The 13,449-nt window shown below is 41.3% G+C and overlaps 1 protein-coding gene across 1 annotated transcript; it reads right to left on the bottom strand.

The window, feature by feature from the left end:
• Window positions 1-7,527: 7,527 nt before the first annotated feature.
• On the bottom strand, window positions 7,528-13,443 carry MRPL22 (mitochondrial ribosomal protein L22). Its single transcript, XM_023935895.2, has 7 exons — window positions 13,375-13,443; window positions 12,781-12,826; window positions 11,417-11,552; window positions 10,220-10,285; window positions 9,828-9,905; window positions 8,936-9,005; window positions 7,528-7,811 (listed from the first exon to the last, which is right to left on the bottom strand). The coding sequence occupies exons 1-7, from the start codon at window positions 13,424-13,426 to the stop codon at window positions 7,600-7,602; spliced, it is 660 nt and encodes a 219-aa protein (XP_023791663.2). The 5' UTR covers window positions 13,427-13,443; the 3' UTR covers window positions 7,528-7,599.
• Between the last annotated feature and the right edge of the window lie 6 nt (window positions 13,444-13,449).

Below are 13,449 nucleotides of genomic sequence, written 5' to 3' on the forward strand. Positions count from 1 at the left end.
GCATGCCAGGCAAATGCAAAAATCCCAACAAAATTACTGACCATCTTTGGATCTAACCTACTTTGGGAATCTCTGGGATGCAGAGGAAGTTGAACTGGCTACCCAGTTCCAGCTGTGTGAGAGTGCCCTGACTTCTTTTTAAGCTTATTTATGTACAGATCAAACAAACAGACTTCCAAGCTTTCATTTAACTTTGATGCCAAACTTTGATGTCTTCACCATTTACAGTAATCATTTTTATGTGCATTTAATATTATTTTTTAGTCCAAAATGCTATACATAAAAAGACCAACTTCATTTAAAATATGCAGCATTTTTGCTATTTGAAAACTCTGCATTTTTAATTTGTTTCTTATCAGCAGAGTACTTCTGGGGCAAGGAGAACATCAAGTTTTTAATGCCTTTCAGTTGATTTAAATTAATATTTTATGTTTTTATTCAAAAGAGCTGGCTGATACAAGGGTGCTGCCTTTTTTTTTTCACACTCTTTCTCTGGCATGTGTTATATGCAAAGTAATGGTTATTTCTTAAATTTTTAGTGCTTTATTCCATGATGAGTACCCAGAAGATGACATTTCCACACAGTTTAATGCACTTGGATCACTGCTCAAATGTCCAGGCTGAGTAGGAAAGGGTCCCCAGTCTCTCAAGGTTAAGATTTGTATCTTAATATATCAAACATTAGTTTTAGAGGCAAAGACTACCTTTGTGTGCTTGAAAGCCCCATCCCTTCAAAACAACAAAGCAGGGAAGGGTTTCCCTCCCTGGCTCTGTGTCTCTACTGAGCTCTTTCCAAAAAACATAGCAAGTCAGAGAGATAAGAGTGAAACTTTTAATCAAAAGGGGCCTGAATGATTTCTATTGCATTTAATAATCACTTCATCACTGTCTCCAGACAAACATGCTGTACTGGATTCCACAGCTGACAGGAGTGGTGAGGCAGAGGACAGTCTTCAACTGGGAAGCTGCACCCCTCTCCTTTAAAACCGATGGAGGAGTATCTGAAGTTACCTTTTCACTGCTGAATGCTTCCCCTCCCTTTACCCCAGGTAGCTCAGAGACTGAGAAACCTGGTACCTGCAGGATGGAGCTCAGAGAAGAGTCACCAGGGATGTAAACTCAGACTATCCCTGCTACAGCTCCCACAGGATCTAGAAATGTCTGGAAAATGCGGGGGGACTTAGAGGAGGACTGTAATCACACAGCCAAGTCCCACACAGCACAGGCTACTGGGGTATCAACACCACATTTTTACTGAAAGCAAATATTATTGCCATTATCCATGAGGGCAAAGTACAGGGGAGAAAGTTTTTCTCTCTAGGGCAGATGGAGGAGGAGGAGAGCAGAAAGAAGAAATCATTAGTAAAATAATTGGCTGCCTGCTTTGCACAGTTGCCACAAAATGTTTATGCTGTCAGTGCCATGAGGGTGTTGACTTGCCAAGTCACAGTTGTGCCAAGGAACTGTCAACCACAGGGGCTGCTGCTGCTTTTCACCTTGTGGGTATTTGGAGCAGCCCTGGGTCATCACCCCATTGCTCTGCTTTCCCAGGAACCATATCAGAAAGATTTACTATCAGCCTCCTTCTGAAACCTAGGATTTTGGCCCCTGTGATTGCTATCAGGAACAAACATAACATCTGAAAATATCTCTGAAAAATAAATATAGGATGCTGTGTGATAAAGGATCTGAATTAAGTTTGTAGAGGTTTTTTTTCAAGTGAGTAATAAGTTGGAAGCTTCTGTGTCAGAGAACAAAAGACCTGTTGTTTTTCCCTGCTGTAGATAGAAAGAAATGTTAATATCTTACACTCAGGCAAAATGATACTGAGTTTATTCCAGAGCTGTGCTGGAGTGGGGCAGAGATGTCACTTTATTGAAGCAGTTTTGCTTGCTTTTCTACCTCATTTTCCAACTAACTTTAACAAAACACAACTTGAAGAATGAAGGATGCCTTTGTTTTGTATCAAAGCAGATAGATGTAAAAAAAGAATTCCTAAGATACCCAAAAGTGGTTAACAGAGCACAGGCAGTCATTGCAAAAAATCCATCAAGAAGCCTCACTTATCAGCAAGAAATCATATTAAAGAAGGACGTGGTCTGAGAAGGTCTGAGAGGGAAAGACATGCAGCACACAGCAACTTATTCATATCTTCCATGTGTAAAGAAAGCTTCTAAGAGCACAATGCTGACAGCAGCTGCAGCTCCCTGCAAGTTCCTGCTGCTCTGGGGGTGGCGAGCACATGGCAGGATTTACCTCTCATGGCTATCTCAGCCCAAAGCCAAAATGTTAAATGAATAAAATCCCTGCATACTGGAGCAGGACATGAGAAGATTGCCTGTGTTTCTGAGAGATTATCAAGTGAATAAATCTAGAATGTGATAGATAAAACAAATACCCATTAAAAATACAAATCTCTCAACACTAGGAAGAGAAATGCATTCCCAGCACAGACTCTGAAAGCCTTCAAAAAGACAGGCATATCCAGCATCAGAACAGATGGAGAAGATGAACAATAATTGCTTTCCAAGCATCCATCCCCACAAAAGCAGTGAGTACAGGCCCCCTAAAGAGACAGATAATAAGAGCAAAAGAAAAATGAAGAGTATCTCTGAAACACCTCAGACTTGATGAGAACAGCTGGGAATTTCTGCTTTGAAGTGTGACATGCTAGAGACAAATGCAAACACTTCTGGCTACTGAGCTAATAGTTCAGTTGGTATTGCCTTGATCTCAGAAATTTTCACTGACTTTTGGAGCTAAGACAGGTGTAACTGCACCAGATTCTGATTCTTGCTCTTGACTCCAGCTAGCCCAAAGTAAATCCAAGTTTCATATAATTTTGCCCCTTCCCTTCACTGACTCTGGAATCCACCTTCCTTTCCTAAGGGCATCTCAGTTCTGGTTGTTTCACACTCAAATTTCTCTAGATACACCTTGGTCTAGAAGATGAAAATTGTCTTGCCTCATTCACCTGTCAAGAGAGAAGGTAGCAGCACAAGGCTTATTATTAATTATTTAATCAGCCATTTGTGGGGGTTTCTGGGCCCATGCCAGCTCTACCTTCAGAGTTTTTGGACAAACACAGTGTGAGGGGAAGGACTCCTGTGCACTCTCCCAAGCTCTCCCATTACACCTGATTTATAGCATGACACTACTCGTTCTAGCCCATAACCTTGAGCTTGTAAACTACACAGGGGAAAATTTACTAACTACTGAGTTCATCTTAATGCACTGTTGGGAATCTTAAGTGGGGGAAAAAGAAGGCAAGGAATCGGGCATCTAGAGGAGCTGGTTCCGAACAGCAATCCTGTACTGGCCCAGTGCAGTGCATCTCACTCTGCTTTCATTTAAATAAAGATTTCATTTACACAGCCACATACAGTAAGGACCCATGTTTGTCTTGCTCTGAAGGTGATAATCAATAGGAGAGTTGTAGACACATTTCCCAGCCTATTAGCTGCACACATGGATGGAGTTTCCCACAACAGCATATACAAATGCCTATACTCTTAGCTGGCATCAGAATTTGATTAATAATAGAAGACAAAAGACTGGTTTGCAACTTTTCTATTAGGATAGAAGACATAGCAGACAAATTCCCAGCAGTAAAGGAGTCCTCATCAGTGTAAACAGAAAAGCACTGAGAGCTGGAATACGGGTGCCACAGGTCCTTGAACACACAAAGCTTGATGGCTGCACTGCTGTGCACCACCCACAGATGCAGCAGCTATTCAGATGCTCTACCCCACATTTTGTTATTGTTTTCAACCGTATTACACAGACTTTTAGGTTAATTTCCTTAGCTAATACTCTTGAGGTGAATGTCTAATTTGTCCAGGAGAGTTAGGCTCTCCTTGGCTCATTCCCTTCAATGGCAGTCTGCCCTCTGTACTAATGTACAGCTTCCTTGAAACAAGCACAGAGTGTTGATGTTACAGAGTAAATACAAAATGAGCTCTGCATTCACTGACTATTCCCAAGAGACATCTTGCTCCTTACCTCAGTCTAAGTACTCAAAAGTCAGCCCCTGAATCTTTCTTCCCAAGACATTTTCTCCATGTAAGGCTCCAGCAAACAGCAACTTGTGTGATTATTTCTGCCATCACAGTCTCTTACTTCGTTCAGCTTTTAATTATTTTAAATTACATGGCTGAAGTGCTGCTGGATAGATGTCATTCAGCAATAAAGGCTTGTTATTTGAAGAGCCTGAATTAGGGGCCTTTTCAGCAGGACTGTAGCTCATATGCTGGGGAATGTCACACTCTGTTTCTGTGGTTCACTGTGGACATTAGGAGCAACCTTATTTCTATTCAAAGCAGAATTGTGTTTGCAAATTACTTTCCAGCATCCCAGCAGTGGATTTTCATAGGGACTGGCAGGAAGCAGTGATTCCTATTTTCCTTTACTGCAGTGACTGAGGGATTTCCCCAGTGACAGCGCAGCGCAGAAGAGACAGGACTGTCACACAGCTCCTGTTTGTGCCAACAGGGAATCACAACATTTGCATGACCTTGGTCGAGCCAAGCTCACACCAGGTACAGCAACACAGCTGAAGCACTGGGCAGGACATACCTGTCAGTGCCCAGGTACCACTGAGCCCCAACACAACCCACCTCAGCACAGCAGCTCCCAGTTCAGACCTGGCCAGAACCAGCGGTACCCAACTGTCCAGTCACTGACTCTCACACTCCCATGTATCTTCCATGTTTAAAAAAGGATGGTGATCATTTTGTAGCTACAACCATGAGCCTTTCTTACTCTACCTTTGATGAACCACCTCATTAATAACTGCCCAGAAATCTTAAAAAGCAAACACAAAAAAAAACCCAACCACATATATCCATAAATATACCAGGCTGCCTGACTGAAGTACTTCTACTTTCTCACTGGATACTTCAAAATGTTTATGAACAAGTCCAACAACAGGTTTACAAGTTTCTCCTCAGTTAAATCTCACATTGCCGAGCAGAGCTCACAGTTCTGCTCTCTTCAGATTTCCCTGAAGCCTCACTACACCTTCACATGTACTTGCTCCTTCTCCTGTTTCTGTAGCACCAGCACAAACACACACCAGTGGTGAGTTTAGAGTGCCCCCAGACGTTACTCATGAAATCAGCACCAAGTAGAGGCCTCACTGCCTCCCCATCCCTTCTGGTGACAGTTCATTTTAAAACATTACTTTATAATGATCTCCTAACGGTTTATTGCACTTAGCATGGAATTTTAGTTCTGAATCTCTACCAAACACCTAACTTGAGGTGCAGATGCACTAATTATCATGAAAGCATATAGAATCAAACCTCTAGAATTTATAAATATACAATTACATATAGAACTTGCCAGTATAAAGCTGTGTCACTAGATGTAACCGAACTGGAAAAGGTTCAGGTTCCCAGCATTCTGATGGACCTATCACAGAAACCACTGTAGACATTCTTACTATCCTACCAGGGAAAGGCAGGGACCAAGCCAGTCCCTCACCTCACCCCATCTCCCATCACTCCTGTCACAGACACACCTTCCTTAGCCAGCACCATAAAGATCACCTCTGGGTTATGCATGTTTAAGACAGCAGAAAATGCTACCAAGGAAGAGAAGAATACTAAAAACATGCCAAAAATTAGTTTTCCCACTTACTGTCTTGAGGAAGAAAACAAGCAACAGCCTTGCTTTGTAACTGAAAAATTTTTAAAGCCCAGGTCTGTTTGTTTAAAGGACTTTCAGGGCCACCTGCAAATCATATAGAAGCTGGAAAATACATCAGTCACATTCTTACTTCTCTCTCTGTCTGTGGATTCATAGCCAGAGTAATGATATCTCTAAGGATACAGCCTTCTCTGGAGGTCCAGAAAGGATCTGAAGCAAAATCTACAGCATGCAGGAGAAATAGGTACTGGAATAAAATTCCTAGAAGCCAGGTTTTAGATATTTAAATGTGTCTAGAGTATAATATATGTAAGTGCTTATTAAACTTGGATTATTTTGTGATTCTTTAGTCTTCTCCCAGATCAGTGATCCCCAAAAATATTATAAACAATTCAAGTTTGCTACAACTTGTAAGAGATTGACTCTGACAGAGGAGTTTAAGGGCAGCTGGCAGAACCCAGCACAGCTGTTTATCACAGTACAACAGAAACAGTTCTTCAAACACACATCAGGGACTGGAGAGATAGAGAGTTTTATCAGAACACACCTTTCAGGCAAGTTACTAAATCGTGGCTTTACAGCAAGAAATGTGTTTGAAAGTGCACTGCAGACAACCAGACAGCAAATAAACCCCCAATAATGGCACTGAGCTCCCAATGTGCTTCTTGTGTAACTTCACCATCCCCTAATACTCTCCAGCATCATGAGACCCTTTCTTTGGTAGCCAGAAGAAATCACTCTGTACCAACCTTTGTTAAGACAGCAGAAATAATTTGTTCCCTTACAGGAACTGTCCCTTTGCCATCATCCAAGTACTGATCAAAGTAAACACATGTAAGAAAAGCTATCATGAGTTGTTGAGGTAAAAAGACCCAGATGAGGTAAGCAATCTGTCTTCCACTCTTGTGTTCCCAGATTGGAAAAGAAAGGTCTAAATATCAGACATTTGCATGTAAAAGCAGCTGCTCATTCTGTTTTTATGCTGATGGTAATCGACTCTGGCCATCTTGATTTGAAAATTTGACTGAATGAAATGGGATTCCCCCTATCAATCCCAGTCTTTTTCTCTTCAAAGGATTAATGATAAAAATGGGATTCTTTTCAGAGACCTCAAAGCCTGATTTATATAGGCAACAAGCCATTCCATATTAAATCCATGGAGTGTTTCACTTCCCTCAATGTTACAAAAGCACTTTGTTTCCAAACAATGCAGAATTAGTTCACTCTTCATCAAAAAAAAAAAAGCTTTTCTCCATATTTTGCCTGTTACCCACAATGAATTTCCAGAGAACAGCCTGAACTCCATGCCTGTATCAGATTATTAAAGCCATGGGCAAAACCCAAACCAGTTTGACTACTCTGGAAGTTTTCACTACCACTTCCTCTCTGACAAACTAAATATTGCCACCTACTGACTGCCAAAGCCTGAACTTCCAAGGGTTTTTTTATTTCCCACTCCCAGACACAATGCCCAAGACACACAACAAAGGCTGTTACAGCCCAAATAAACCAAAAATTGATGTCTGATATTCTGAAATATTATTGTTACTTGGTTTTGTCCACTGTTACTTGTTTTTTCCAATGTTGTAACTACTTTAAAATGTCAAATTTTAGTTTGAGGCTTGATCTTGCAACATGACTGTCAAGAACTGTCTTATAATAAATAGCCCACCATACCTAATAGAGACACCAAGCTTTCTATCAGCTATACCATATCTTCTAGATTTGACAGTCCAGGGTTGAGTTTAAATGCTGTGGTCCAAGCAACTCAGAAAAGGTAACATCCTGCTGCTCCAAGATTTTTCCATACCTGTGATTTGACAAATAAAAAAAACCCATGATTTTTCTCACATCATCCAGCTCCAGCAGCACCAAAGATATAACTAAACCATGGCTTTAATTATTCCTTTATATAGTTACATTGCCTAACAAGAGACACCTATACAGCCTCTAAAGTGTGTGAACAAGGGTTCTGTTTCGCAGCTGCTGCACATATTCCTTTGCTTGGTCAAAGCCAGTCCTTGGTGGCTCAGGGGGAGGAGGAGGACCTTCCACCAGCTTCACAAAGTAGTGGCACCTGCTGATTTTCATCATGCCAAACATGCCCTTGCCGTGGTACCGTATCCGCTTCACGTAACGGCCCCTGCCCGTCTGCGACTCCGCTGAAGGAAAAAGGAGAGGGCAGAGAAGATTATTCAGTCAAGAACAAACTGCTGCAGCTGCAATAAAACACCTGTCTTGCCAGGGTATTTTTCATGGCTGCTTCTAGAAAGTTAATTCTACTCGGGATTCTCCCCTCCATCTTTCTTCTGTTACATTTAGCAGATCCCTGCTACAGAGGAACTCGTGAGCTGCATTAACGCTCCTCAGGAGTACCAAAAAGGTGAATTTAGAAAGCAGGCACATGAAGATAAATATGTGGTGAAGGACAAATCACACTGAGCACTTACTAGATTATACAGCTCTTCTGAAGGTGGCATTTGTTTCACCGCCTTTCAGTAGTTTGTCTCATGAATTCCTGTAGTTTTACCGACTTCATTCTCCCTCCTTTCTCCCTTTATTGCATTCATCACAGGTATTTTCATTATCTGCACATCCAGTCCTGCACTACAGCTGAGCCTTCTTGTGGCAGAGGCCTGGAAGGCTCCAAAGAATTCTAATTAAATCTCTCTACAGTCCAGATGACTTTAAGCTTATGAGGTCAGTTTAGTAAAATTTCTCCTGTATTAGACAAAATGGGAATTTTTTCCTTTGGGCCTCGAAACACCTAAGGGTAAACATTTACCTAACATTTTTCTAGGCTAAAAAGCAATTTAGTTATTACAAGCTTATCTTGCAAATCATCTACCAACAAGTCTTTTTATTAAGAAGTTTACTGTCATTACCCATTTACTTTTATACTGTGTCTGATGGAAGTTTAATTTTGATCCTGCAAATCAAGTTGTACCAGCCACAAAGCCTCCACCATCTCTGACTGGCAACATTAAAAACAAAAAAAGAAAGGGTTTGCTTCTTGTTGTCCAATCTTTCATATTTGTATCTAGCATCTTCCGCTTCAGGACCTTCTATTCAATAAGGAGCAGAAATTCCACTCTCAGATGGCTACATCCATCTTAAAAATGCTGCTACCATGTTTTGGTAAAGTTAAGTTTAGCAGAAACTGTCCTCTATTCACTTATGATGATTTCAAGCATCAAAATCTTATTAAATATAACACATTTCATAGATAGGATAGAGTAGATAGATAGATGACATTTTTCTAATGCACTAAATTTAAAACATGTACCTATGTGTAAATTTGATTTGAATTCCACATTGTGCTTTTTTACAGCGATTTCCTGTGCTTCTAACAGAACCTGTAACAAAAGGAAAAGAAATGGAAATACTGAGGAGGAATTTAAGCAATGCTATTTCTTATCTCTAGATAACATGAAAGAAATTGCAAGTTTAAATCAGTTATAGAAAAAGTATTTTATAGAGATAAAAACTGTTAAAAGACAAGCATCTTTTACATAAGGATGTTCCTTGCATAAAATGAAAAAGGCTCAGGACATTTTTGGGGAGGAAAGGGAGTGGAAAAGATGGTTTCTACCAGCATTTGTCAGCTTTCCATCCATGGACTTTTGTGTAACTAGACATGCAACTAGAAATAAATTCCAAGGTGGGAAAAATGGACCTGGTCCAATCAATACTTTCAGCTAATACAGGACATTTCTTTGACATAATTATACCAGAAATCAATGCTTCAGACAAGAAAATGAGTAATTTGAGAATCCAAACAACTACAGTGTATTCAAAGCTTTTGTGCCTTTACAGAACTTAGTCCTCTCCTTAATAATATCCTTCATCTCTTACAGTTTAAGAGCCAAAGCACACAATTAGTGACCAGGATTCTGCACTTTTACCATGAACTTAACACCAAGCACTGCTAGAGAGTTCACCTACATGGAATTTATCACTATGACAAGTAAGAACAGCCAGAACAAGTGACCCAAACATATTCATAAGTCACAACCTTACATGACTGCAACAAAAACATGTACTTAGAACATGCTCCCAACAGTCTTACTTGAAACACAAAAACCCACAGAAGTAGAAACATCTCCAAACTTCTGGTGAGAAGAATTGATTTTAATTTTTTCTGGAAACAAGGAGTGTTAAAGAATATTGCTATTTACCTCTCTGATCACCTTTGCTCCCTTTTTGTCATTGAATTCCAACTGAGCAAGAGCCTGATCAATGGACATTCCTTTTATCTGCAATCAAAGTGTTAAAATTAACTTCTGCATTTACAAATATTTCCTTTCTCTTATTCAGAAGACATTGCTTAAATTATACTGCTATTATAAAAACAAAAATACTCTAGTTTCCTTAATTACCATTTCTTCAATGCAATACCTTATAGCTAAACCAAACTACAAACAGCCATTCCCTATCCAGATCCATGCTCATCCCCAGGACTCTGCTATAAAGATGCTGATTAAACTGTGATTGAATGAGGCTGTTGAGACAAATACACCATTTAAATTTTGCATTCTCTCAAGCACAGTACAAAGAACTCTTTGCTTACCAGTTTTGCCAGATACCACATCTTATCTTTGCTGTATTTTATTTCCCTCCGACAGTGATATACTTCCTAGGGGCAAAAAAAAAAAAAGTTAAAGGATGAGTAATTTTGCTGTGAAAACAGGAATGAATCCATGCCTACTCCACAATCTATGTCCCTACTAGGAATAAGAATGGCTCTGCTTATTATGTGAACAGCACATCAGGCACAGCTTTGACGTTTGAAACTGAAAGCCCTAGAAAAAGTTGCTGGCACACAGGAAATTTTAATACAATCTTATGACACTTAGTTTATAAGCAGAAGTCCCTGAAAAGGATAATCAGAAGGTTTATCACCATCTTTTCCTCTCATCCTGTCTACCTTTAGAAGCAACGATTGACATGCCCATTCAGCCTTAAAAATAAAGGCTGAATAAATACTCTGCTGTCAACTCAACTTACTGGGCCAGCAAATAAACAATATTACCAGAATGAACTTAATTAGCCCTCCAGAAGTGAAGAGGGTTTCAAGTTTGATTGGCATGAAGAGCTGCCTCCACAGACCCATTTAACATTATTGCTAACAGGGGCCAGCACCAGCTGGTAGAATCTAACATCAATATACATTTGAAAGAGATGGCACTCTTGATAAACAGGTAAAACACTGATTTAATAAATTAACCTGTGCATTTTCACACACCCTGCGTCAGCACAGTCCACAGCAGGGATTTCTGTCCTAGGCCATAATGTTCACAGGAACAAACAGTAAATGCTCATGGCCCACAAAATCCCTTTTCCTTTGAAATGTAAATACTTTTACTGTACTGAGCAGTGTGTCTAACAGAAGCCAGAACACATTTATTTCCAATGAAGAAAAATTATAACAATGGAATTCCAGAATATCAGCTCTTGACAGTAAAAATTCTACCTCCTTGTAGTTCAGAAACTTCTACAAACAGTTAGACCCCTTACATCTTGAATCACACATTGAGTAGGTGATCAGCTCCAGGTAACTTGAGGCTCCAATATAATTTAGAGATGGGAAACATTTCAAGTGATATTAACTTCTACAACACAGCCAAACTGAATAAATTCCTAAATAATGAGCAAACAAGCTTTCAAACTAGTGCCTTGTGCAGTCATCCTGTGCAGACAGTGACAGAAATCTGTTCAGAAATTGCTGAACGTTCTCAGGTAAGGACATTCACAGGTGCACCCTTACAGCTGGTCTGCGAGGCTCTCCAGGCAGCTGGGGAGGGTAAACAATCCTGTTCTTCTTCTCCCACTTCCCAACTTTCTGCAGAGATGTGCTTGTGTGGATACATGAGAGAGGAAAAAGGCTACCAGATGCCAGCCACCTGCAAGACAAGACCACAGCCTCAGCTACTGAGCACAAGAGTTCTTTCTCCTTGCCCAGTTTATCTGGAAAATTGTGAACTTGCTGTCTTGAAAAAGAGATCCAGCACATTTGTGTACTCAAAAAACCAAACTATTAAAGTCATTTATAGTTTATGCTGAAAGGGCTTTTTAATTCAGCGAGAAGACTCAAGCTTCTTAAAGCAAACCATGAATATTGGTAGGAGATTCCACATTAAGTGTCCTCAGATTGTCACACAATGTAACAGTCACCCCTCTTCTGATGTTCCTGTGGGGTTCAGGACTCACACAAACCATTTGTACCTCTCCCAAGGTACTTTCTATACTTATTTGACTTTTACCAACAACATATTTAGCAGTGAAAATTTCTAGTTTTTCAAGGGGATAAGTATCTCAGAGCATTAGAGGTTTATAAACACTGTGAAATTTGAAAAGAGAAGTGTTCTAAACTACTTCACAAACACAATCAAGTCAATACAAAAATCAGACAGTCAATAGTAATAAAATTAGTTTTCAGGCAGTTTGCTCACCTCAGATTCTGAGAAACCAAGCTACATTTTGCCCCCTGCTGCCTGGATAAAGCAGTAGTGGGCAGCCACTTGAGACTACAAGAAACAGATGAATTTAAGACCAAATACTGAGTTTTACTGAGCCTTGAACATCTTTGTGTGTGTGGCCAACCCGTGCAAAGCATCTTAAAGATGCCAGGCGAACAGAGCATGCTGATCAGTTTCAAAAGGGCATTGTACACCACTGTTCACATCCTATGAGCAGAGATTAGCATAACACATGCATTTCAATGTCATGGAATATTCAGATATTTGCAGGATTACAGCTGGCAGTACCAGTGCTCCTATAGCACAACTACTCCTACAGCACAACTACGGGACTCCTCCAGAATGAGGGGAAACTGGAGCAGCTAAGGAAAGCGGTGACTGGGGACAGCACAGATACCACATTACTGTAACCTGAACTATGCAGTCAGAGAAAATATGGATGTCCAACAGAGAGAAAGGAGGAGAGAGACACTTCCATCATGGCACAAGTTCTGAATGCACAGAAAGACACCACAGGGGCAGAGAGTGACATGTTCCCCACAGCTGCAGGGCTGGATGAGATGGCCCCAGCCCCAGCCCCAGGTACCCCAGTAGGGCAGTGCCTGTCCCAATGCCCAGGGCACCAGGACATGGGTGACAAAGCCACACTCACCTCTCTGGCCGTGCCCAGCTGAGGAGACCCCGCGCCCAGGCGGCACCTGAAGGGAAGGTAAAGTGAGCAAGGCACGAGCAGAATCACAAAATCACAGAATGGTTTGGGTTGGAAACGACCTTGAAGACCATCCAGTCCAAGCCCTAGTCACCTAGGTTGGTCCAGTCACCCCTGCACACCCTCCACTAGACCAGGTTGCTCCAAGCCCCATCCAGCCTGGTCTTGGACACTTCCAGGGATCCAGGGGCAGCCACAGCTTCTCTGGGCACCAGGGCCTCACCACCCTCACAGGTGTTTTCATAATACGTTTCATATTATGTTTTCAAAATACCTAATCTAAACCTACTCGCTGCCAGTTTGAAGCTCTCCCCCTTATCCTGTCACTCCAGGCGCTTGTAAATACTCTCGCTCCATCATTCCTAGACGCTCCCTTCAGACATTGGAAGGCTGCAACTTGGTCACCCCGAAACCTGTGTTCTCCAGGCTGAACAATCCCAATTCTCCTAGCCTTTCCTCATACGAGAACTTCTCCATCCCGGTGGCCTCCTCTCAAGCTGAACTTCCCAAACCAGCGCCGCGTCCCCTCAGCCTCACCCGCGCCCAGCGCCCAGCGCGCAGCCATCTTCCCGGCCCCGCTTTGCGGCATCGCCCTAGGCGGGCGCACGGGAA

The sequence above is a fragment of the Cyanistes caeruleus genome, chromosome 15 (genome assembly GCF_971803275.1).
Source record: "Cyanistes caeruleus chromosome 15, bCyaCae1.hap1.1, whole genome shotgun sequence".
NCBI classification, from domain to species: domain Eukaryota; kingdom Metazoa; phylum Chordata; class Aves; order Passeriformes; family Paridae; genus Cyanistes; species Cyanistes caeruleus.